A 26,835-nucleotide genomic window follows, 5' to 3' on the forward strand; every position below is an offset into this window, starting at 1 on the left:
GGAATTCCAACTCAGACTCTGAGCCCATAGCCCACACTCTTCATCACCTGCTGTCTGCCAGTGTGGAGGGAGGAGTGACAGAAATAATAACAAATAAAAGCAGCTTCTGTATTTAATAGATGCAGCAATGTTGTATGGCTCACCCAAATATCTATCGTTCCAGCCATCATGAAAGGTGTTTTACAAATATTATCTTAGTTGTTCCCTATACAGAGCCTGTGAGAAAGATGTTATTATTCCTTTACATTTCAGATGTAGAAGCTCAGAAAACAGTGACTTGCCCAAGGTCAACTTCCACTTGCCTTAAGAACAAAGTCTAAAAATCCTTAACAAGGTTTACAAAATCTGGCCCATGGTTACTTCTCAGTGTTCACCTCTCATCCGAGTAGGTGAAGGCTCCCTGTTGTTTGCTGCCATGATACCCTGCTCCACTTCTAAGTACTTGTAAACTTGTGACAACGTAATTAAGTAATTACTTGTTATATGTTGCCTCTCTCTAGTCCTATTCTTTCATAAAACCCAACTAGTGTGGAAATGAAAATCTCATTTGTTGCTCTTGCTTAAAGCCTTTCTTTGGGATAAAGAGCCAGATCTTGACTATGACCCTGAAGCTTCTAGAGATCTATCCTCCACCCACCTGCCCCTTGGCCCTTGGTGCTCCATGATGGTACGTCTCAGCCCCTCAGACATACCAGGCTTTTCCTACCTCAGGGCCTTTGCATATCTTTTCTGTCCTTGTGGATGGGTCTTTAGCTTCTCTTTGCACCTGGCTAAGCTTTGCTTATCCTTTAGGTCTCAGCTGAAGGTTCTTCTGAGAATCCTTTCCCTCATCTAAATTAGGTCCCCCAGTTATTCTCTTTCCTAGGACTCACTCTTAGTACGTTATATTTGTGTTGGATTAATTTCATTTAATGCCTTCTTTTCCCAATGGACTAAACTCTGTGAAGGTAAGGATCACATGTGCTTTAATCACGACTTAATCCTTAGCACAGAACATGATACCTAGCATGTGGTAGGCTCTCAGTACATCATATTTACTCAGTCCCACGCAAAGCAAAATTTGAACCCAAATTTCCTGACTGCCATCCAGTACTAATAAGAAAAAGAAGTAGAGAAACAGCTGATACTTATTAGTTACCTTAAAGAGCTAGTTTTCTAAGAAATACTCTTTGGGAAATGCTGGTTTACAATAAATGTGACAGTTTTCTTTTTAAAACCCTTTTAGGCAAACGCTTTGCTTCTGGATCAGCTGACAAAAGTGTTATTATCTGGACCTCAAAATTGGAAGGCATTCTGAAGTACACGTAAGTAAGCATTTAGGTGTACGGTAATGTTGCTTTGACTCTTACTGACCTACTGTAGCAAAGGCCCCTTAGAAATAATATTAGGAAGAACTTTGTTCTCTGCAGTTGAACTTGAAGTTAAGTTGTAGGAGTATATGGTGGGTATAGGAAGATTGGGTAATGAATACATGAACGAACATTTCTTGAGCATGCCTAGCCTGGCCAGCACTGAGCTAGGTGTTTTCATATATCTCGGTTTAGTTAATCTGACACAACAGATTCCACCCCACCCAAACCTGTCCCCTTTTAATGTCCCCATTTCAGGGATTGGCTTCACATCTACCCAGTTTCAACAGCCAGAAACCTGGGGTCAGTGTGCTCCAGGCTTCCTCTCTGTAAGGGCTCTGCTCATGTTCTTCCCCGTTCCTCCACCAAGTTAACCCTTACTTGCTCTGCAGAGCTCAGGCTCAGATGTTGCTTCTTCTGTGAAGCTGTTCCAGGTCCTCTAGACTCAGTCAGGTCTTCTTCCTGGCGTTTCTCACAATTGTAGTTTCACAGTTATTGTGGTGATTGAGTGATATCTCCCATCAGCCTATAAACTCCATGAAGGCAAACATTGCATCTGTTTTTGCTAACTCTTGTGTTCCCGGTGCCTAGTACAATGCCTGGCCCATAATTGGTACTTAGCAAATGATTTTTTTCCTTTTTAATTGTGGTAAAATAAACATAACATAAATTTATCATCTTAACCATCTTTTAAGTGTAGTGTTAAATACATTCTTATTGTTGTACAAAACCTCCATAGCTCTTTACATCTTGCAAAACTAAAACTCCGTACCCATTAAACAGCAGCAACTATTCCCTGGGCCCTTGGCCCCTGGCAGTCACTATTTTACTTTCTGTCTCTATGAATTTGACTTCTCTAGGCACCTTATATAAGTGGAATCATACAGTATTTGTCCTTTCGTGACTAATTTATTTCACTTAGTATAATGTTCTCTAGGTTCATCCATATTATTGCATATGTCTGTATTCCCTTCCCTTTTTTTTTTTTAAATACTTATTTATTTTAGAGAGAGAGAGTGAGCGAGTAAGTGGGGGGAGGCATAGAGGAAAAGAACCTCAAGCAGACTCCCTGCTGAGCATGGAGCCCAACGTGGGGCTCAGTCCCTGGACCCCGAGATCATGACCTGAGCTGAAATCAAGAGTCGGCCACTTAACCAACTGAGCCACCAGAATTCCCTTTCTTTTTATGTCTGAGTTATATTCTAGTGTATATATATAACACACTTTGTTTTTCCATTTATCCGTCATTGATGGACATTGAGTTTCTTCCAATTCTTGGCTATTTTGATTGCTGTTATGAACGTGGGTATACAGACCAACAACTCTGAATGAGTGAATAAATGAATGAATGATGAATGAGCTTATAAGTGAAGTGTTACCCAGAAGTGAAGGAATAAAACAGGCTGAGATGCCAGGTGTGGTACATGGCTTACTCATCTTTCATTGTTGTCTCAGGATTTGCCACGTTTCCAAATCTTGGCGTATAATATCTTCATTGCACCTCCATCCTGTATTTCCAGGCCTCCACAAAGCGAAAAGTAACAGCCATCACCTGTGCACCTGGTGCTAGGCTAGGTGCTTTACTTCATTACCTTATCAGTTCACAAACCAGAGGTACCTAGCACGCTGGTCCTGGAGGGGGTAGCATTTAAGCTAGCCCAGTCTCATGGGTAATGTCTAAGAGATGAAAATGGTGGGTGAGGGGCAATCCAGGGCAGGAGAATTCATCCCAGCACTTTTTGTTGTTCACTTGCATGAGAGTTTGTGGTGTGTAGTCAGAGAGACTGTGGGCTCATCATAAAATCTTCATTTGTAGCCACTGAAACATTTGTGGTTTGCCGTATAATAATCTATAGTTGTTTACTTCTTAGACACAATGATTCTATCCAGTGTGTCTCCTACAACCCTGTTACCCACCAACTGGCATCTTGTTCCTCCAGTGACTTTGGTAAGTTCTGATTCCCGATGTCTTGTCCTGGAATTACTGAAAATCTGGGCAAAAAATGCTGAAACCCATCCAGAATGTGGTTGTTTCATCCTGACAGAGTTAATGCTACTTCTCTCCCCTCAGTGGCTGAGGGGAGGCTGACAGTTATTCTTTAAACTATGTAGAAACCGAGAGTGTGAATGGTAACATTAAGTCTGATAAGAAATCTGGGAGACAGCAGGAAGGGCCCCAGGGAAGAAGATGGTAAGAGGGGTGAGAGAGCACAGGTATAACGGTGTTGCCACCTCCGGGAAGCCTACCCACATCACCTGGCAGGCATAGGTCATTATCCCCACTTCTGTGTTCCCGAACATCCGTGTGTGTGTGAAATTCTTCACTGTTTCAGCTGTGCTTCTTGTGTAGTTTGTCACCATTACTTGTTCAGTGGCTGCAGCTGTTCTTCCTGAGGAGCTCACTGTGGCCCCATTTATGGCATTGACATAGTGTTGGCACAGAGGAGAGGCCAGTGGAATGGCCATTGAGGCAGGGAGGGAAGGAGCAAAGGCCTATGGGTTATCTCTATTTTACGTCCATTCTGGTTTTCAGCTCATCTGTTCTTTCTTCCTTGCTGAGTACAACAGAACAGACATTATCAAGGAATGAGAGACCATGTAATCCTTCTCAGTGTTTCACTGTCCTTATCTCAGATGAACACGTTCCTACCCTATCTATCTCACTGACAGATTTCTGAGGTTCAAAAGAGAGAATATAACGGAAAGCACATTGTATAAATAAAAGGGAAAGGGACAGTCACTCATTAAAATTTTTAGCATTTCCTCCATGTGAGGCACTGGTCTGTGTGCTTACTTTTGTGATTAAAAAGACAAAATAGAATCACTGTCCTCAAAGAGCTTGTGGTTTGGGGCAGGTGGGGAGGTAGAATTTGTAAAAATATAACACCAAGTAATAATATTTGTTGAATGTTTAAGATGTGCTAGACACTGTGCTGATAGTAAAAATGAATTCCTGTTGGAGGTCTGTGACCACCCCTGAGGTCAGGTATTATTCTCATTCTCACACCACTGATGAAGAAGAACTGGTGCTTAGAGTGGTTTGGTGACTCACTTGAGGTTGCCCAGCCGATAAGTGGTGGAACCAGGGCTTGGACCTAGGCCATGGGATTGCATCTAGAGCATGATCTGGCCAACAGTGCTAAGGGAGGCCTGGGAGAAAGAGGTGTCCTCCGCTGGAGGCTCCAGACAGGCTCAGTGGAGCATAGATAAAATAGGCACAGGTTGAAATATTTGGGGGAGGCATTCTGCACCAGGGGGAGGGGGAAACAAATAGCTTGCTTGATGTTGCACTTTACTATGTAACTACATTATTGCCCTACGTTTACCTTTTTGACCATACTTCACGGTTCAGGCAAAGGGTAGAATTTACTCATGTCGCCTAGACATACACCTGTTGTAGGGCAGTGAACCACTAGCAGGAGGGAGCAAGCCAAAAGTGGCCAGTGTACCTTGGACAAGGCACAGCCTGGACCGGATCATGTGCTGTGGGTGAGGCTCGGGAGAGGAAACTGATTTTCAGGAAGCATCGTTCATTACTTCAAATACTAAGTTGTACTCGGGTTGCAGTGTAATAGTTAAGAACTGTGGAGTTGCCATTTCTTTGAGTTAAAGCTCTGAAAACTTAGAAATTCACCAATCTATCCTCCTTTTTTTTTTTTTTATCCTTTTGAAATAATTATAGATTCTCCGTCAGGTGCAAAGGTAGTAGAGAAGTCTACCGGGAAACGGGGCCTGGTACAGCATGTATATACCGTTCTGTCCTTTCATCACCTGTGTAGATTGCCATCGCCACAAAGACACTTCTTTATCGCCATCCTCTTCCTATTATTCCCTAACCCCTGGCACCTGGTAACCATTAAGCTGTTCTCCATCTTTGTAGAATTTTGCCATTTTGAGAATGTTATAAAATGGAATCATATAGTACATGACTTTTTGAGATTGGCTTTTTTCACTCAGCATAAAGCCCTGGAGGTGTGTCAATAGTTTATTCCCTTTTTATTGCTGAGAAATATTCCATCCAGTCTGTCTTCTTTTATATTATTTTGTGTTGAAGGCTTGTGGTCTCCTGAACAGAAGTCTGTCTCCAAGCACAAATCCAATAGCAAGATCACCTGCTGCAGGTGAGTTAAAGGCAGCTCTGAAGGTAGGTTTTATGTTCCCTTCTCCCAAACAGACTCTCAAACTCTAGTTAGCTCACAAAGTGGAAGAGGTCTCTTGTGACCTAGGTGGTCTGGGCCCCTGTATTTTCTCTTTTCTTTCATGGTCTCCTTGATGGGAAGGACCCATGCCTTTGATCATCAAGCAAAAGAAAACTACAAGTTGCCTTCCTCCAATTACCTGGCAACAAGCCTCCTCATCCAGCAGCTGCACTCAGTAGAGGTTTTCTGGAAGTGCAAGGCTGTCCTTGTCCAGGCAGCATCTATGTTAGAGAAGGCACAGGCTTTGATACTAGACCTGGATTTGAATCCAGATTTAGTCACTGAGAGGCTCTGTGACCCTAGGAAGTTCCTCATTTCACAAATGGGGATAGAAATACTGACTTATTAAGGTTGCTGTGAAATGCACACAAACTAAGGAATGTAAAGCAAACAGTACAGTGACTGACAAACAGTAGAGACTCTATAAGTGGTAGTTATTCTGTCTGTGCAGCTTCTGAGTGTAGCCTTTCTTTCACTCAACATCTGTTAAGCATCTACCTATTTGAGAGGCTAGGCAGACACAGATTGTGTTTTTAGGTGTTCTTGAAGTGGGAGGAGGTTGAAATGGGGTGGGGAATGGAGGCTGCCCCAGTGATGGGGCACAAGCTAAGGACTGTCATGGAGGTATGTACAGAAAGCTGTGGGAGCTCAGAAAAAGGTGCTGCTGCCTTCACGTCTCACTGTTGATTCTAAAAATAAATGGGGTTTGAAGTTTGGTCCTCTGATTTTTACATGAGGACCAGGATGAGCTCTGCTCTTGCTGCCACATCAGACTGTATTTCAACCAAGGCATCATCCTCATTAATTTTCTCTTCTTCTCTTCTGTGTGTTCCTTTCCTTCTTCCCATGCCCTTTGGTGGTTGTATGAACAGCTGGACAAATGATGGTCAGTACCTGGCTCTTGGGATGTTCAATGGGATCATCAGCATACGGAATAAAAATGGCGAGGAGAAAGTGAAGATCGAGCGGCCGGGGGGCTCCCTCTCCCCTGTATGGTCCATCTGTTGGAACCCTTCAAGGTGATCTTATAGCTCTTCCCCTTCTAGGACAAGTACTATTAAGAAAAAGGGCTTTCTCTGCAGGCTGAGTTCTTTCTCTCTTCCTAAGGTCTCCATCCATTCAAAACCTTCTCACTCCATTTGACTGATCTGTTTTGGAACCCATTCCATTTGAATGGAATTTTTTAAGAGCCCATCTTGAGTTTTGGAATGAATCCCAGAGATTGTAGCAAAGCAGATGAACTATCTAGGCCAGCCTAATGTGTGTGTGCGCGTGTGTGCGTGTGCGCACACGCATGCATGCTACAAAAAGCCCATTTCTTTATGAATTAATAGCTCACCTTTTTGCTGTGGCTTTATTTTGGTCTTTTCCCTTTTTAATTTCTTCCCTCCAAGTCTGGGCAGAACATGTGCCCACCGATAATAAATAGCTATTTCATGAGCCTTTTTTTGCTGCCCTTGCCCAAAAAATAAAAATTAAGTCTAGAAGTGTCCCCAAAGCCTATAGTTCCACAAAAAATTGGCATCTACCTTCTCAAACCTTACGCTTTCCTTCTTCGGCCCATGTGACTTTAAAGGTAGACTAATAGCTTTAGGTGCTCTTTGTATAATTCTCTAATATTAAATTCCCAGTATCCCCCAAAGAGTCATCTGAAGGGAAAGGACTTCATTGTTTACCAGCCCAATGTCATTTTACAGGTGGTACCTACTTGATTTAGAAGGTTGTTTGATTCCATTGCCTTTCTTACACCAGATTATTATGCTTCTTCCTGAATAATTGGGTCCAGCCCAGGGCTGCACCATGCATGTCTAATGCCTTCAAAGGCCATTAGCCTACCCCAGAGTTCCTGCTGTTTGATTTTGTGGCCACAGATGACTTTGTGGCTTCAGGGTACCATTTTTAATTCATGAGAAGCAGGATGCCCAGTGTACCTGGTTGCTGTCCTCTTCCGGGCAGGGTTTAGGGGCTCCTTGACAGGTTTGAAATTATAGCTTTAGTGCAGTTCTAGGCAACGTGATTGTGAACAACCGCTTACTGTCTACAGCCGATGGGAGAATTTCTGGATGAACAGAGAAAACGAGGATGCTGAGGAAGTCATTGTCAACAGATATTTTCAGGAAATCCCTTCCACTCTGAAGTCAGCAGTGTACAGTAGTCAGGGTAGTGAGGCAGAGGAGGAAGAGCCAGAGGAAGAGGACGACAGTCCCAGGGACGACAACTCGTGAGTGTGTCCCGAGGAACAAGAACCCTCCTTGGAGGGGTCCAGGCCCCAGTGTAGACCTGCCAGGGCAGATACTGCTCTGAAGCTCCATTCTAAGTTGGGTTGGTGGAATTGTTGGTGAAATCTCCTCCAATAAGGGGGAGCACACCCTTATAACTTGTGTTATAAAATTATTCTTTGGGAAACTTAGGAAATACTGAAAAATCTAAAGGAGAAAGTTCAACTTTTCTGTAAAACACTGTCCCATGAGAGAACCATTGTTAGCATTTTAGTGTATTTCCCCTCGGTCTTTCAGTGTGTTCATATGATTAACTAAGTCATATCCGACCTTCTTTTCTCCCACTTGACCATCATAAAGTAAACTCTTTCTGGTAACATTAGTGGTCCTTTTAAAAACATGATTTTTAATACCTGCATAGGATGTGCTGTGTAGATACACCATAGTTCATTGAACACTTCCTCTTTACTGGACACCTTTCTTAGCCTATTTCCCTGTACCTTACCTTGCGTTTGATAGGACATGTATCAGAGAGGGAGCCCTTGCCTTACCCACAATCCTCACACCCAAATCCTGGCTGTCTAGGCATTCTTTCTTCTTTTTGATCAAGTTTACCTATAAGGAAAACATTGGCAGACTGGACTGGGGAGACCTGGGGGAGCCAGGATGTTCTGATTGGGCAAAAAATGATCTAGCTTGGGACTTGTGAAGCTGCTCTATGGTACGTGGGGTTTCTTGGAAGAAGAGGTGGAGGTGGGGGACAAGAAAAGGAGGAAAGGGTGGGCTTCAGATGCCTATCTTTGCTCCAACCAGAAAAGCCCCTTTTATTGCTTGACATGAGTTTTTGTTTTGATAAAGAGTCCCACTGCCAGGAATAAAAAAGGGAAAAGGGGAGAAGGAACTTGAAAGGCACCAGTCCAGGTCATGTTTGTGGCCTCCGTAAGAAGGCTTACCATAGGGCTGGGTTCCTAGATTGTGTTTGGACCTCAGTGCAAATCACACAGAGTTCCCCTGCGGGTCTCTTCCCGTTAACATCCCTGTCGATCTTTGTCTTTTTTCCCTTAGTTGTGAATTAGTGCCTATATTTGCCAGTTTGCTGCCCACGGCTGGGTTTTGCAGGTGACGCTGCACCATGCCTTGCCAGCATATCTAATGGTGCTATCAGATGACCGCAGGCCCTGGGCTTGAAAAGCTTGAATTAATAATCAATCAAAGAGGAGGCGACATTAGGTAGAGTAAGACCGGGTCTCAAGGACTGGGAACGTCTCTCTCTTGAACTAGATTCCCAAGTAGCTTGATCCCCAGCCTCAGCTGAAGAGGGTTCTCCTGTGTGCTGGTCCTACAGCCCTTGTCCCAAGGCACGGATACTGATAGGTACTCAGTTTCAAAGTCAATGATTGGTCTTCAGAGAGCCCACTATATTTTATTAGATCCAGTCAGAAACCATTTCACCTGTTTGAGAACCCCAGCTGTGAGAGAACTTAGCTTTAGGTGTTAGTTTTCCTTCTTCAGGAAGAGCAAGCCAGCTTCCTCTTCGTCCATTAAAAAATCAGACAGCACATGCCTTTCCACTGCAATTGACCTGTTTCTCCACCCATGCTCCCACATTTTGTAGTACATAAGCAAAAAAGCACTCTTGGGTCTGTCACCTTGCTCTTTCTTAGCACTGCTCTCAGGAAGACTCGAAATGAGGGGTTTAGCCTCTTCGCTGTGGCAGAGCCACATAGTAGGGCATTCCGTGAAGTAGCAGATCCCAGGAGGATCACCTTGCCTCATCCCACTGGACTGATTGATGGGTTGGCCCACATTACAACTTTTGGCCTCAGTATTGCTGTATAACATTTGGCAGTCTGACAGTCTGGCCAGCACTTTCTTTTTCCTGTTGTTTGTTAAACCCTTAGGGCTACAGTTATCAGTAGGCCATGGCCCCACATAACCTCTTTTGTCTTCTGTTGATTAGAGAGGAACATAATGACATCCTGGCTGTAGCTGATTGGGGACAGAAACTCTCCTTCTATCAACTAAGTGGAAAACAGGTATGTAGCTCTATAGAAACCCAGTGGGAAATACAGTTTTGGTCATGCGTGTTATAATCTATTTTCACTTTCGAAGATTATATTATTAGTAATTATACTTTATTATTGTTAGGTTCTGTTTATTGAGCATTTACTTTAATACCAGGTACTGTGCTCAGTGTTTTACATTCTTTATCTCATTTAATTCTTACAAAACCCTGTGAAGTCGATACATTGGTTATCAACTTTGTAGAAATGAGTAGGCAAGGCTCAGAGTAGTGGAATAAAGATTATGCCTAAGGTTCCACACTGCTAGTAAATGGGTGGCACCTGAGATTGAAACCCAGATTGTTTTGACTCTAAAGACTTGGTCTTAGTTATGACTCTATCTTCTTTTATTTGCTTTATGCATTCTACAAATGTTAATGAGCACCCACGTAGGCCAGCATTTCACCTGTGCTACTGACAGAGCTGTTAATGCCTCTGCATTGAGGCTGGTAGGGGCACAGTTGATAGCTAATAGCCCCAGTGCAGCACGATACATGGCATCCTAAAGAGATGTACAGATAGACTGTTACAGGGACACAAAAGAGGATAACGTCACTGCTTGGTGGAAATGGGAGATTTTGTAGAGGTGACCTTTGAGCAAGATAAATAGGAATTTGCTGGGGAGAAGACATTGGGAATAGTGTTTCAGGCAGAGGAAATAGCATGTGCAAAAGCAGGGAAGAATGAAGATATTTGTCAACTCAGGGAACAGTGGGTTGTTCAGAGTGACTGGATCCCAAAAATTGTAGACAAAAATGGAACTAGAAAGGAAGATGGGGACATGGTTCTAAAGGACCTGAGTCATGTGAATTAGGAGTTTGAACTTCATATGCTGTAAGTATTTAGGAGCCGTCAACGTAGGTAGGGAGTGACTTGATCCGATTCCTGTTTCAGAAGAATTCCTTGTTTCTGTGGAGGGTGGATTAAAATAGAACGTGATGGTAGGAAAACCTGTTAGGCAGAAGACACCAAGGATTAGAGTGAAGGTGGCGGGGATGGCTTAGGTACCACAGCCAAGCAGGTGAGAAATACAGCCTGTTCAGTGGAGCCTTTCGCTTAACAATATCCTTATTCCTCAGAACATGTCCTGCTAGAACGGAGGGGTTTCAGTTATGTGTAGCCCAGCTTTGAGGCCATTTCTTTTCTACCTCATCTTACCATTGGTCTTTTTTTTTTTTTTTTTTTTTTTTTGGTAGCTGATTAAAAAAAAGGTAAAGGTAGATAGTGAAGTGTCTTCTGAGTTTGCCTTGGCTGATTTCCCCAAACCCTCACTTTTAATTATCTTGCATTTAGCCCTAGCCTATCTGTTCATTCACTTAATGTGTGTATATCATTATTCAACAAATATTTATTGGCATATCTATTGTGTATGAGGCACTGGACATGGGTATTGGAAGTTCTTGGGCACAAATAACCACACTTCACAGGGAAGGAATGGAGTCTTGTTGCTATAGTGAAAATAAGAAAGAACCTGACTTGGTGGTCAGGGCCATGAGCAATCTCTTGCATGTATGTAGCACTAGAGTTCCTGCTGTGGCCCAGAGTTTTTGAATGATAAGCAACCTCACTCTGCTGAGATAACCCAACTGGCTTGGGACAGTAAATTGTTTCCTTAGTTGGGTGTCTTTTAAATCTAGGAAGATTTAGAATTAAATATAGGATGATGAAGCAAATCAAGTCTATACTTCTGTGTTAGGTATAATTTGTGTACTTTTGGCATTTTAAGTGTTTGTTATGTTTAAGGGTATCTGAATTAGCTAACATTTATTGAATTTTACTCTTTATATATAAACTCTTTTACTCTATATAGTATAAACTCTTTACAAGGTTAACTCTTAATCTTTGTAACAACTCTGTGGGATATGTATTATTATTATTACCACTTTACATGTTAGAAAATTGAAGTACAGGGAGGTTCAATAACCACCCAAAGCCATACAGGGTAGTAGTAGCCAAGTTTGGTTTGGCACCTAGGCAGACTGGTGCTAGAATCCATATTAGAATATCTATCAGATCTGTCTTGTGATGACCATTTAAAACTTGTAATTGAGTAATCAATTTTATACATCCAATTTTAAATTGAAAGGTATATGAAATTTTAGTTAAGTACCTAATACTGGAATGTTAAAGAGATTCATTATATTTTCTGGCTTGGGGTGGGATGGGGGATAGTTACTGGTCTTGAATCTATATATTTATGTCTTTATTCTTTCACCAAATGTGGGATAATTTTTTGTTATTTTTTCAAATAATTTTTCTTCTTCATTCTCTCTTTTCCTTCTGGGTCTCCAATTATATGTTAGACCTTTCGATATTGTTCTCCAGGTCACTGAGGCCCTGTTCATTTCTTAATCTTTTTCCCCCCTGCTCTGATCTGTTGCTCAGTCTTCAACTTCATTGACTCTTCTGTCATCTGTAGTATTTCTTTGAAGCCCATCCAATGAATTTTTGTTTCAGTTATTGCATTTTTTAGTTCTAGATTTCCATTTGGTTCTTTTTTCCTATTTGTCCATTCATTATAGGAATATTTTCCTTTATGTCCTTGACCATAGTTATAATAGCTATTTTAAAATTTTCATCTGCTGGGGCATCTGGGTGGCTCAGTCGTTAAGCATCTGCCTTCGGCTCAGGTCATGATCTCAGGGTCCTGGGATCAAGCTCCGCATTGGGCTCCCTGCTCAGCAGGAAGCCTGCTTCTCCCTCTCCCACTCCCCTTGCTTGTGTTCCCTCTCTCACTCACTCGCTCTCTGTCAAATAAGTAAATAAAATCTTTTAAAAAACAGACAAAAAAATAAAACAAAATTTTCATCTGCTAATTTGTATCTGAGTTATCTTGGGGTCAATATCTACTAATTATCTTTTCTCTTGAGTATGGTTCACATTTTTCTGCTTTTTGGAATTTTGGGTTATATTCTGGACATTGTAAATAATGCATTTCTGTCATATTCCTCTGAGGATTATTGTGTAGTTGTTTTTGCTTTTTTTAAAATATGGAACGCTTCATGAATTTGTGTGTCATCCTTGCACAGGGGCCATGCTAATCTTCTCTATATCGTTCCAGTATTAGTAATTGTGCTACTGAAGGAGCACTGTAGTTAGGTTTTTAATTTTTTAATTTATTTTATTATTTTTTAAAGATTTTATTTATTTGATAGAGAGCAAGAACAAGAGAGATCACAGAGGGAGAGGGAGAAGCAGACTCGCCACGGAGCAGAGAGCCTGATGCAGGGCTTGATCCTAGGACCCCAAGATCATGACCTGAGCCGAAGGCAAGCACTTAACCGACTGAGCCACCCAGGCATCCCTGTAGTTGGGTTTTTTAAAAAAGAAGTAGTTAACTTTGCTGGACTCAACATTCAAACCCCATCTTTCCAGTGTAAGCAGCCGCTGAAGTCTCTGTTGAGTTCTTTAGCCTTGCTCGGCTGCTTGGCATCTGCCCCACATGTGTGTAGTTCAAAGAGTTCCAGATATTCAACAGAGTGTATGTGCAGAATTTTGTCTCTCCCTCCTCTCTCTGCATCTGTCTCTTTTCTGGGATTTCCCCTCATTTTCAAGCTGCTGTAGTCACTCCAGATTCTGTGCTCAACCAGCAGGGTGCTGATAGGGCCCGCCCTTAGGCAAAAAGCTATTAAAAAAGTGAGAAACTCACCTAGTGCAGTCCTTTCTTCCAAATGCCCTGTGCCTTCAGTTTTTGTCTGCTTCTTGCTCTGTAGTGCCTTCCGGTGGTTGTAATTATAGTTGGTCCAGAGTTTATAGTTGTCTGCAGGAGAGTTGGCCCAGTGGGCACTAGTGAGTCATTACCAGAAGCTGCAAGCCTTCCGTGTCATGACTCATAAGATTTTTTAGTTTTCGGGTACCTAGGTGGCTCAGTTGGTCAAGTGTCTGCCTTTGGCTCAGGTCATGATCACAGGTCCTGGGATCGAGTCCCACATTGGGCTCCCTGCTCAGTGAGGAGTCTGCTTCTCCCTCTGCCCCTCCCTGTCCCCCCCCTCCTGCTCTCCTTCTCTCTCTCTCTCAAAAATAAAAAAAATCTTTAAAAAAAGATTTTTTTAGTTTTCTTACTAGATTTACTATCATTATATAAGTACTAGGGGAAGTTTTGTTGTTAGGCATTTGAAATTCTTTTTTTTGAAAGATTTTATTTATTTATTTGAGAGAGAGAGTGCTTATGCACGAGCATGGGGGGGGGGAGAGGCAGAGGGAGAGGGAGAAGCAGGCTTCCCACTGAGCAGGGAACCCAATGCAGAATTAGATCCCAGGACCCAAAGATCATGACCTGAGCTGAAGGCAGACACTTAACCGACTGAGCCTCCCAGGTGCCCAAGGCATTTGAAATTCTTATAAAGGAAAATTAAATATATGAAATGAATAATTGCAGTTTAAATTAGTTTAAAGGAATCATCTAAGTTGTAAATGACACTAAGGTATTTTTCTTTCTTTCTTTTTTTTTTTTTAAGATTTACTTCTTTATTTGAGAGAGAGAGCAAGTGAGCATGGGGCATGGGTAGGGTCAGAAGGAGGGAAAGAGAAACCCAAGCAGACTCCAGGCTGAGTGTGGAGCCCGATGACCCTGAGATCAGCCAAAACCGAGAGTTGGACGCTTAATCAACTGTGCAACCCAGGTGCCCCAACACTAAGGGATTTTAAAGTCTGTTCAGAATTTAATTCAGTAAATGGTAATCAAAGGCTCCCTTTCAATTAGTTGTTTACGTTTGTTATACTAATAAGTAGGAAAATATTTATAAATTCAACTTAATGAGAAACCAGGTTTTTAGAATTATTTCTTTAATAAACTAGTAGTTTAATAATGGCAATCACAAATAATCTTTTTATTCACAAAAAGCTTCCTCAGGGGCAGCAAAAAACTCTAGTGATGATAAGGAGCTGGGACTTTAATGGGTGGTAAGGGGAGTGGGTGACACAGATTAACCCTGTAACTACAGAGCAGTGAGAGAGGTACTGTGGGGGAGGTGAGCACAGGGCCATGGGAGCACAGAGGAAGGGGCACTAAATCAGGCCTTCGGTGGGGCGGAGAGTTTGCAAGATGTTTTCTGTAGGAGTTGACACCTGGTAGAAAGAGAGAGGGAGAGGACAGTCCTGGCTGGGGCTGGGGTAGTGTGGAGAATAGCACTTATGAAGACATGGAGGCCTGAAAGAGAATGGTCTGCTTGGCAAATTATAAGATGTTCATTTTGGCTGAGAAAAGGCTCTTGAGAGTTGAGCTCAGGAGCTTGACCTTCACCCTAACAGATAAGGGGAGACTACCAAAACTGAAAAGACAACTCACAGACCTGGAGAAATTTTTACAAATCATCTATCTGATAAGGGACGTATCTGGAATATATAAAGAACTCTTACAACTCAATAATAAAAAGACAACCCAATTAAAAATTGGAGAAAAGATCTGAATAGACATTTCTTCAAACAAAATATGCGTGTGGCCAATAAGCACATAAAAAATCCTCAACATTATTAGATACCAGGGAAATACAAATCAAAATCACACCCACTAGGATGGAGAAATTGGAATCCTTATATACTACTGGTACAAATATAAAATGGTACCGTCACTTTGAAAAAATCTGGCAGTTCCTCAAAAGGTTAAACATAAAGTTACTACAGATCCAGCTGTTACACTCCTAGGTATTAATATCCAAGAGAGATGAAAACATCTCTGCATAAATCTTGTACACAAAAACCCATAGCAGCATTATTCATAATGCTCAAAAAAGTAGGCATGGCCACCAACTGATGAATGGATAATAAAATGTGGTATATCCATGAAATTGAATATTATTCAGCAATGAAAAGGAGCGAAGGATTGATATATGCTACAATATGGATGAATTGGTCCCAAAAGGCCACAAATTATGTGATCCCATTTATGTGAAATCTCCAAAGTAGGCAAATCTATAGACAGAGAAAATAAATTAGTGGTTGCCAGGGAAAGAGAGGAGAATTGGGATCAACAGCTAACAGGTATGTGGTTTCTTTTTGAGGTGATAGAAATGTTCTGAATTAGTGATGATGTTTGCACAATTAATTATATACTTTAAGTGGGTGAATTGTATGATATGTGAATTATACCTTAATAAGGTTATTATAAAGAGAAGTAGGATGGTTATAGTTTCGGAATAGAGGACAGTTTTTTTAAATTGGATGTATTTGGCTTTATGAAATACTTTTTAAAAAAAAAGAAAAGAAAGAAGCTGACGGGAACCGTTGAACCCCCTTGCAAGGGCTGTGTGTGGAAGAGGGCCTATGGGAGAAAGACCAATCCCTGGGTCTGGATTGGTTGAGAAGCTGAGACATACACCTGGAGCAGCCAGTGGGACTGGGGGAGACGCTGCCGACCCTAGCAGTGGAGGATTCATCTGTGTGGAGGGGAGGAGTAAGGTGTTCCAGAGGAGACTAGCCTGTGTTCATGATGGAATCCCACAGGGGGTAATGGTGACCAGCGTGCCTTTGTCTTCTTGACTCCCCTCATTAAAGTTGGTAGGAAAAGCCCTACATTGTGTTATGAATACTATGGATTCATGAGTGGGTTTTCCCTTGGTGTGTGTTTTCTTTCCTCAGATTGGGAAGGATCGGTCACTGAACTTTGACCCCTGCTGCCTCAGCTACTTTACTAAAGGGGAGTACATTTTGCTGGGAGGGTCAGACAAGCAAGTATCCCTTTTCACCAAGGATGGAGTGCGGCTTGGGACTGTTGGGGAGCAGAACTCCTGGGTGTGGACGTGTAAAGTGAAGCCTGACTCCAACTACGTGGTAAGAAGAGGAAGTTCATTCTGTTGGACCATTGCCTGAGCAGGCACAGACATCAGCCATGTGTAGCCAGTCAGATCGTTGACATTTGCTCCTGACAATGGGAAGGGCAGACTCCTTCTCCACAGAGAGCTGGGAATTAACAACTCTCTTTCCCTGCAGGTGGTAGGCTGCCAAGATGGCACCATTTCCTTCTACCAGCTTATTTTTAGTACTGTCCATGGGCTCTACAAGGACCGGTATGCCTACAGGGATAGCATGACTGATGTCATCGTGCAGCACCTGATCACCGAGCAGAAAGGTAAAAGGCAGGTAGGCCCCTCTGCCCTCCAGCCTTTGGGAAGAGGAGTAGGTTGGGCGGGCTGCTGATAGGGCAAGTGAAATGATAGGGAATGTTCCTCTTCAGTCTTTTGGAAACACGTTGGACCATTGGTTCTTGCTTTTTTTCTTTTTTCTGTTTTTTTGAGGGTAAGGGGAGAATGTAGATGTCTTTGAGAATCTAATGAGAGCAATAAACCCTCCCTAAAAAACACACACACACAAAACAAACAAAAAAAACTGGCTACAGACTCACTTGGTTGCTGCTAATTCCAAGGGGGAACATGGACTCTCTGACTAGGGGAGGATAATGTGTGGCACATCAGAGCCAGGGTGGCTGAGCTGCATAGGTCTTTGTGGACCTGTATCCATTCTGATATGGATATACTGGAGGGCTTCTCTCTCAGCTTCATCTCCACTTGCCTCCTGATGGGTCCTTACCCCAGGGGTAAGCAGGGTCAGTGAGTCACCACAGGCTCAGTCAGAAGATCCAAGTTCCAGGCCTAGCACAGTCAGTCTGAACCTCAGTTTCATCCACTATCCACCCAAGTTACCATGCTGGTTAAATGGGCTAAGGATCCACTTACTTGAAGCGTAGTCATAGACAGCTGTGCTGGCCACAGCGCCCTGCCCAGTGCCTGTGTGTAGGGATACACATTGAGGGTTGTCTTACAGATTCAGCTGGCATCCTTTGGTTCCCATCTGGGAGCACCTCTGGTTGAAGATTCCAGTTGTGCTGGTGAGGGTATAGCCACCTGGGCAGCTCCCCAGCTTCCCTTCTGGGGACATTTTCTCCATCTGGTCTGCAGTTAGAGTGTGAGAGCCTATTATATACCAGAAACTACATGCAGCTCCCTGTTGTTGAGGGTGGTGGGTGGGGAGTAGCTAGAGGCGTGGGTAGTCATCCAGATGGACTTCTGATCATCAGGGGCAATATATTGATGCTGTGCAGAGGAGTTTAAACTTATATTCAGCAAGCGACGGTAGCACTAAGAATTTTACTTTCCATACTCAGTTGTAAGCTTTGGACCATAAAGATTGTATATGATTTTGGATCCCAGTGTTTAGTAGAGCTGATTGTACATATTAGACACTCTAAAGATTTTTTGATGAGAGTGTCTCCTTTAATTGCCAGTAACATTAAGTAAATGATAGCTTTTAATTTTCCTGCCTTCCACCTTAACAATCTCTTGCTAGAGCTGGATTTTTTTTTTCTTTGACAGTTCGGATTAAATGTAAAGAGCTTGTCAAGAAAATTGCCATCTACAAAAATCGATTAGCTATCCAACTGCCAGAGAAAATCCTCATCTATGAGTTGTATTCAGACGACTCATCAGATATGCATTACCGGGTGAAGGAGAAGATTGTCAAGAAGTTTGAATGCAACCTCCTGGTGGTGTGTGCCGATCATATCATCCTCTGCCAGGTGGGCGGCAGGTCGGAGGGGTCGGGTTGAATCCTCTTCATGTTTCCTCCAAGGATAGGGTACCAAAATCATGGTTTTAAACTTGAGCACAAAAAAAACAAGTCTCTTTCCATCAAACTCAATAGCTGTTCATTGCTTTAATTTTATTGACATCTAGAGGAGTTAGACTCTACTAGAAAGTCCTGGGCCATAACCTGGAGAATAGTTTTTTGTATTGCAAAGCACTTTGCTATCCTAGGATTATACATGTTTTAATGACTCAAAGCATACACTGATAGAAATGAAGATCGATTTTTTTTTTTGGTAAACATATACACATAAAAATTTATAATATCTTTCTATTAAACAACAAAAAAATTGTATACATCAACCCAAAAATAGTAAAGGAAGTTTTACTTTCTGAAAGATTTTTTCACAGAAAAAAATTCTCAACTTAGAGCTTCCTACAAAATGTCTAGGGCAATGCTAAGAGAAGTTTGGAAAGACTTTGAGGGAAGGCCAGCCCAGCATCTTTCTTGGAAGTAGAGGTGGATTTAGTTTCACGAAAGTAGGTCTGTTGAAAGTGATAAAGTAGAAGAAATCCTTTAGAAATCACTATATGTAAAATATAATTAAAATCTCTCTGAAAGTCTAGAACTTCAAGCAGTTTAGAGGTGCCACAAGTTACAGATGTGGCAAAAAAGTGTGATTTTGGATGCTGCCTCTGTGGCTTCCCAGACGTCTGCACAGAAGATGTGAGGCTGAGCTGGTCTCTGTGGTGAAGGCTTATGTGAAGAATTAACGAACAATGCCAATCATGAGGACTAGATGGGGTTCAGTAGACACTGAATGTGTAGGTATTTTTCATCCCTCACATGCAGGAAGACCTCCTTGAGAGGGCTGGGAACACTTACTCTGTTGAATATCCATGCAGAGCTGAATTTGCTTTCTAGGAGAAACGGCTACAGTGCTTGTCCTTCAGTGGACTGAAGGAGCGGGAGTGGCAGATGGAGTCTCTCATTCGCTACATCAAGGTGATTGGTGGCCCTCCAGGAAGGGAAGGTCTGTTAGTAGGCCTGAAGAATGGACAGGTGAGTGCTCTTATGTGTCTCCCATCAGGCTGATTGTCTGTATGCAGACATAGGGATCAGATTCATTATGACCCAAGATGGTTTTCTGGGGGTAGAAAAAAGGACTTCCCCCACCCCACATTCACCATAGGCACGTTGGAGGGCAGCCCAGAGTTTCATTTGTTGAGGACAGCTTCAGGCCAAAGATGCAGTGGCCTTTAGACTTAGAGTGTGCTACAGAGTTGGCACTGTGTCGTGCCCATAGAGTGGATTAGTGGGTTTAAGGGCACCCAGAAGATGGGAAATTTGTTAGACATACAGTTACAGTAGCTGGCTAGGGAGGGAGGCAGAGCTCATTCTTAGGTCAGATCCCTGTTAGGGCAATGAATGGATTAAGGCAGTGTTGTATTTTAGAGGGCTATTACTAGGCTATTACTAGGTGTTATAAGAAAAATGGGCCCTTTGCTCATATAGATGTGGAAAATCTAGGTTATACAAAGTTAAACAGATTTGTGCGTGTGTTCTTTGCTCGAAATAAGAAAAGCTCTAAGTGGGCTACATGGAAATTTGAAAGTGAAAATATAACTGCATTAGCCTGAGAGCCAGGCTGTCTAGCAGATGGCTTGTGGCTAAAGTTTCTCAGGCCTTTCATGGAGACAGAAGTCATGGAGTATGAAATTAGTGGGGGCTGCAAGGGTAGCAATACCAAAGGGATGGAAAGTCTGCTTCTTTCTCACGGTCAGCTGTCACTTCCAGTGTGAGGCCTGAGAACATAGACTTTGGGGGCAGGTCAACTTGGGGTCATGTTTGTGCTTAGCTGTTCACTAGCTGTGTGACCCTGGGCAGATCACTTTGCCTCTCTGAGGCTCAGGTTTTGCAAATGAGGATAATGCCTCATGTTTCAGAGGGCTGTCAGAAATAGTCAATAACTGATGGCTGTCGTCATCCTTTTCATCATCATCATCATTATTCTGCTGTGGTTATACCGGATGTCTTGTCAGAGTTTAAAGTAGCCTCTTCCTGTGTTAGTTTGTGATTCAGATCTCGCTAGGTGGTGTCTCCTAATCCCACAGTTTGGGTAATGTTGCTAACAAATCCCCAGTCAAGCAGACGTTCAAGTAAATTTGTCATGTCTTGGCCCCATCATTACTTTGGCAACCTCGATGAACCACACTTCTGGTCTCCTGAGGATAAGCCTTCACTCTCTTTCTCTTGATAAGTCCTCTTCTCTGCGTGGAGCCTCTGTTGAAGTTAGTGGGAGTTGTTCTTGTAGAACACATGGGATTCCAACAGCCTGGCACAGTTCCAGGGTCTTGTTGCCATGGTGACTCACACTTTTTTTTCTGAAATTTCGCCAGATCCTAAAGATCTTTGTGGACAATCTCTTTGCCATTGTCCTGCTGAAGCAGGCCACAGCGGTGCGCTGCTTGGACATGAGTGCTTCCCGTAACAAGCTGGCCGTGGTGGATGAAAACGACACGTGCCTGGTGTATGACATCCACACCAAGGAGTTGCTTTTTCAGGTAAAATCCCAGAGAGTTTCTAGGACATGGTCCTTTGACTCCTTCTCTAGCTTCCCAGTCCCTGCAGGAGGTGCTCACCCTTTGGTTCCCAGGCAGGTCTCTGGGAAGAGCAGTGACGTGTAGGGGTGTAGGCTTTGAGCAGGGGCACAGAGCCCAAGAAGCCCCAGGGCACAGCCCACTCCTCCCACACAGGAGCTGTAGGACCTGGGTAAGCCTCTTTGAACTTTGCTTTCCTCAAAGGTATGATGGGCAAGTAACACCTTTCTTTCTGTGAACAGTGAATGAATAATAGTAAATCTAAGTGGGGCACTTGGTAGGCTCTCAGTGCATTGGTTAATGTGAGGATGATTCTTTTGCAAAAGTGCTTCTTGCCAGTTGGAGGTCTGCCTGTATCTATAAGTGACCGAAGACACAGTAAAGAAATAGGACTAGTTTTGATATCTGAAAGAAGGGAAAGGATGAGGGAAGGGTTCTCCATTCCAGTTACTTCATGAGGATGCTGTAAGAGCCAACAAAATGTGAACTGTTTTAGGAGATAAGCATTGTTTACACACCATTTGGTCCTATGGCTGGTAGAAGTGTGTCACTGGAGAAAAGAGCCCAAAGGCTTCATGCCCAGCTCCTGGCTGGCTTTCTGCCATACTCAGTGCCACTTTTTGCCTCTTTAGGACTTTGTAAAAGGTCAGGACCCATTTGCCTGGAGCAAGCTCTCCCTGAAGCTGAAACTTCCCCTGTCTAGCTTTCTCAGCCACAACAGGTCTCCCAGTGCCCTTCTCAGGGCTCCTCTTTGTCCTTGGGAGTACAATCAGCAGGGCAGAAGGGTGCTGGAGTCTAGGGAGCTGCCTCTGTCAGTTGGAAGGGTCTACCTGGCTACTGCTAGCCCGAGGTGAGTCCAGTAAATAACAACTTGCTTACATCTCTATCAAGGCAGAGTGGTTAAGGGGGAAAAAAGAGCACAGATTTTGTCTTTAGACAGACCTGGGCTCCAGTCCTGCTTTCACCACTTACTGTATGATAGCTAGCATGTCAGTGCAGTTCTCCGAGCCTAAATTTCTCCTTACCCCAGAAATGGAACTAGCAAATGCCCCCTCGCAGAATTGCTATAGTACTAAACAAGATACCATAGTACCTAGCTCGGTTCCTGGTACAAAACAGGACCCTAACCGTTAACTTCTCTCCGCAGCCTCAAAACCACCTCCTGTAGGTAGGTTAGCAGGCCCCCAGCTGTGAATCTGTGCCTGAACCTAGAACCATATAGGAATGTAAGGGCATATGTCCTCCCCTGTCCCCACTGAGGGTCTGTAGTAGGCTAGGGAAGGTAATTCTCAGACCTTGCCAGGAGACATAACATTCCCAGCTGTCTTTTTCTTCTCTCTGCTGCTCCTGCCCCCTGCAAATGAAAACAGCTATATTGTTTTTTTCTCATTGTAAAAGTAATTCATGCTCATTATAAAAGAGTCAGACATTGTAAAAGATTCTAGGCAGAAAGATATGAACACCTGCTAGTCCCTGGGGCTCCAGAGCTAAGCAGAAAACTTTGAGAGGAGGTAGGGGGCAAGGGGTGCCTCCCAGGGTGACTGTATTTCTACAGTGTGAGAATTTTAAATGCAGAGGCAATATATTATTTTTAATGTAAAAAATAACACTTTTTGTCTTATAAAAAAAACAATAGATGTTCATGACCAAAAGAAAATTTCAGGCAAACAAAAAACATAGAAAATAAAAAGCACCCACAATTCCACCTACCCCGAAACAATCACTGTTAATTCTTTGGAACATATCCCTTTTAAATTTTCTATACATAGCTGTGTATACCCATTTTCTAACAGAAGTAAAACTGCTTTGCTCATTTTCTCCCTGTGTAACGATTACTATTTGGGATAATAATATTTTTTTTTCAAAAGTAATGCTTGCTTGTTAAAAACAGTTCTAACATAAACAAGTGCATAGAGGATTTTGCCTCTGTGCTTCTAGCCTTTTCTTCTGGTTCCCTTTTCCTCGCTTTCCCCCCATCTCACTGTTAGCAGTTTAATGTGCCTCAGGCTTTAAAAAGAGTGCTTGACTGAGTGCAGGAATGGTACCTAAGGCCAGGGTGGTTGTCATAGGGTCCTCACTATCCCTGTCCCTCAGGAACCAAATGCCAACAGCGTGGCCTGGAATACCCAGTGTGAGGACATGCTCTGCTTCTCGGGAGGAGGCTACCTCAACATCAAAGCCAGTACCTTCCCCGTGCACCAGCAGAAGCTACAGGGCTTCGTGGTGGGCTACAATGGCTCCAAGATCTTCTGCCTCCATGTCTTCTCCATGTCAGCTGTGGAGGTGCCACAGGTAACTGGGGTGCTTGTCAGCTCTCAGCAGTGAGTGGCAGGGCAAGACCAGGAAAGCCAGGCCCCTCACTGATGCATTGGGTTGGGGGATGGATGGTGAGGGGAGAGGGAAGAGAGATGAATTGCATTATGATGTCATGGAAGGTACTCTGGACTAGAACCTGAAACCCTCTCCACCTGTACAACCTGTGTGTCTTTGGGCAAACAGCTCCACCTCACTGAGCCTCCATTTCTTTCTGGTTCCCCTTTCCTGTTTGGGACAGGGAGGGTATTCAGGCTTGTCTGGCTTCAGACAGAGTGTGTTTCACTGAGAGCCCGTGCTTGGGGCAGAGTGGAGTAAGCCAGCAAAGCTGGGAGTCCAGCAGGGTGTACGCACAGATGCAGGTGGGGGGAGGGTGTGAGAGAAAGAGAATATAGGTGGAATGGGGAGGGGGCCTGAGGTCTTGAGAGCCAAGAAGGGAACATGGGACTATCTGCACAAGTCCCTCAAATTAGGAGGCCAGAACAGAAAGGGGGGCATGGAGCCACAAATGGGGGAGGGCAGAAACACAGACAGGAGGGCAGAGATTGGCTACCCAAGTGAGGGCTGGCCTAATCCCAGCTGTCCCAGCTGCCTTTATGCTTCCCGAGTGAATCATGCTTACTGTGGAACTGCCTTAAGTAAAGACAAGCACGAAGGAGAGACTTAGCCCTCAGAGTCCCATCCTCAAGAGGGAATCAGTCTTAAACATTTTAGAACATACTCACCCAGGCCTTTTCTGTATGTATATGTAATATATGCAGAATATATAAGTATACAATTTTATGTGAACATTTTAAACAAAAGTGGAATCTACTGTAAATATTGTTTTGTGACTTTTATCTATAAATATTGCTCCTATAAATGAAACCTCAGATTTACTATACTTCCTTTACTGAATGTGGACCACAAATAAGAGAGATTTTTAATCACTGTCCTTTATTACTATCTTCCAGTTTAACCTAACATTTACATATTGCAGACCCATCACTTTGTGTGAATTATTGGCTGTCAACTAGCAGTGTGGCTTTTTCTCTCAGCAATCTACTGGAAGCATGGCTCCTCATCAATAAATGTACTTTGCTAGCATTTTAAAAATACTAAGATGACTGTAGATTGACCTGTAGTTGTAAGAAATCATACAGAGATCCCTTGTACAACTTGCCCGGCTTCCCCATTGGTAACAGTTTACAGAACTACAGTGCAAATGTATTATCTATGTAAGTTCATGTAGCTACCACCACCAACCCATGAGATCTCTGACACTGGGTTGTCCTTTTATTATAACCACACCCACCTCCCTGCTGTCCTCACCCCCACATTGTTTTTAATGACTGCTTTTTATCCTATCACATAGATGTTCCACAATTGACTCAACCAGTACCTGTCGTTCGACATTTACACTGCTTACAGCTTTTTTGCTATCGTAGATAGCATCTTTCTTGTCAAGTCTTTGTACCTATCCCACCTTAGCTCCTTGGTGTGAATTCCTTGAAGTGAAATTGCTGGATAAAAGGCCATGTACATTTGACAGATTTTTAGACACATTTCTAGCTTGCCCTTCAGCAAAGCTACATCCATCTTATGTTCCTTCCACACACTTGCCTTACTCTCCCTAGCTCGGCTTCCTTTTTCTGGGTAGGGGTGGAGGGCATCAAACCATTTTATTGAGGAGCTTCAAGAGGAGGGTCACAGGGCTGGGAGGACAGTGAAATCCTATGTCCTCAGCCCAGCCAGGATCTCCCCCACCTTCATAGTCACCAAAAGCCTGACTTGGCTTCTTGTAAAGGGTGGGACTGGGGTCCGCTTCTTCCTCAAAGCTGATGGTACTTTTTACTCATTGTGTAGAAATTATTAGTGCCTGACACAGAGCAATTATTCAATAAATGTTAGTGGAATTCAGACCTGAGGAAAAGGAATAAGGAAGAAAGAAGGGAGAGAGGTGGAAGTGGCAGCAGGAGGAGGGGCAAGAACAGCCCCTTCTGGACTGTTTCCTTGTAGTCCTCATCTGCTCCCCATCCCAAACCCATGCACCACATCCACCAGAAACCCAATCTTCCTTAATCGTGCCAAACAGGCTATGCTGATTAAAAGTTTTTCTCCCAAGACTGCCATCCTGACCTCAAAGATAAATGCAGTTTGCTGCTCCCTGACTTCGGCTGACCAAGAGGAGCCGGAGGGACAGCCTGGGGCTTCCTCTGCCAAGCCCTTAAAATTCAGAAGCCAGAGTCCCCGTGTAGTCCCCCACAGCCCCCATGGCTTCACCAAGGCCATCCTGCTGATGCAGCAGGTCAGAACTGCCAAGGGTTAGAAGAGGCAGCCTCAAGACAAAGGCTATTTATCTGTTGCCTCTGCCTCCAGCCATCCTGTGGTTTTGGCCTAGAGAGGAGAGAGAGAGAGCATCAGACGCACTCTGGGGATTTCTGGTTTCCTTTCGAAATTTACATCATCTTGTGCAAGAACTGGTTTGTCAGGGCTGCCAAGTAGGGCGGCAAGCCCTAGTCAGGCTTCTCAGGGCGGGTGGTGACTTCATGCTTGGAATGCAACAGTGAGATAAAGTAGAACTCAGAGGGCATTTGTTCAGTTAGGATATTTTTAAAACTTCCACTCTCAGATTGTGCCTCCCAAACAAGCCCAAATGTTAACCATTCATCGTATCCTTGATTCTCATATGCCTGTCCAAGTCCCTGTTCCAGCCTCGTGGGGCATTCAGCATGGCAAGAAGCTATGCAGTTTAGGGGAAAGAGCACTGGCTTTGAGTTCTGACTCTGAACCAGCTGTGATCTTGAGCAACTCCTTTCACTCTCTGGGGACTCACTTCTTTTTTGTGCAGTTAAATATACCTATCTTTCAGGTTTTGTCTGGCCCAATTCCTATTGTTATTAGCCATGTTAAAGCAGCAAACACTACAAAACAGAACTACATTGGAACAAAGGGTGCTCACTAAAGGAGTTTAGAAAGGAAAGCTCATTGTGCATGGGGAGTTTGAGAAAGCTTCCAGGAGGTGGTGACACTTGATCTGAGCCCTGAAAGGTCAGGGAAGGCAGAGAGGAGCAGGGAGGTTGTTTCAGACATGGGGAACGTTGGGGGTAGGCAAAGTCTGGAGAGTTGGGGAGATGGCAAGGAGCTGGTGCTGAGAAAGTACAGTGGAGGTACTGAGCATGTCTTTTGTTTGCCCCTGGTAGCCTGTGAGCTGGGCAGGGCATCTAAACAGGAGTTAATCAGTTTAGCCAAAAAAAAACCCACACAGCTAGGATGTGGCTGAGCTAGGCCTGGGTTCTGGCGCAGCTGCTCCCATCCATACCCTGCTACCCCACTAAAGGGAAGATAGGTAGGTGGAATAGTACAGGAGAAAAGATGAGCACTCTGAAGCAGCCACACCTTGCTATCAGAGAGCAGAATGGCTTTAAAAAGAAGAAAAGAATCCTTTAACTTGAAAGGTAAAAAATGAGGCAGGAAAGTTCAAAGATAAAGGCTCCAAATGGAGAAAACAGCACTTCCAGCTTCACATTTGGGAACTATTAGCATGAGTGAGGTACAGCTGATTGATCTCTATTGCCTGGGAGAGATTCAGTTCC

At 43.5% G+C, this 26,835-nt stretch overlaps 1 protein-coding gene and 1 non-coding gene across 4 annotated transcripts in view; one reads left to right on the forward strand and one right to left on the reverse strand.

Moving 5' to 3' along the window:
* The window catches only part of IFT122 (intraflagellar transport 122), a 70,092-nt gene that overhangs the window by 11,621 nt on the left and 31,636 nt on the right, over positions 1–26,835 (forward strand). For 2 of the 3 annotated variants that reach the window (XM_002921250.4, XM_034658804.1), the window contains exons 4-15: positions 1,226–1,304; positions 3,221–3,297; positions 5,404–5,470; positions 6,421–6,567; positions 7,593–7,769; positions 9,728–9,803; positions 16,407–16,598; positions 16,758–16,896; positions 18,137–18,339; positions 19,272–19,409; positions 20,747–20,911; positions 23,042–23,239. In XM_002921250.4, the coding sequence (XP_002921296.1) occupies positions 1,226–1,304; positions 3,221–3,297; positions 5,404–5,470; positions 6,421–6,567; positions 7,593–7,769; positions 9,728–9,803; positions 16,407–16,598; positions 16,758–16,896; positions 18,137–18,339; positions 19,272–19,409; positions 20,747–20,911; positions 23,042–23,239 (1,658 nt within the window). The remainder of the gene's footprint in view (positions 1–1,225; positions 1,305–3,220; positions 3,298–5,403; positions 5,471–6,420; positions 6,568–7,592; positions 7,770–9,727; positions 9,804–16,406; positions 16,599–16,757; positions 16,897–18,136; positions 18,340–19,271; positions 19,410–20,746; positions 20,912–23,041; positions 23,240–26,835) is intronic. The other variant, XM_002921251.4, reaches the window with a different exon arrangement.
* LOC117802164 lies at positions 12,815–12,920 on the reverse strand. Its single transcript, XR_004625205.1, has one exon. It is a non-coding gene; the product is annotated as a U6 spliceosomal RNA (small nuclear RNA).

This window comes from Ailuropoda melanoleuca, chromosome 4 (assembly GCF_002007445.2).
Source record: "Ailuropoda melanoleuca isolate Jingjing chromosome 4, ASM200744v2, whole genome shotgun sequence".
NCBI lineage: Eukaryota > Metazoa > Chordata > Mammalia > Carnivora > Ursidae > Ailuropoda > Ailuropoda melanoleuca.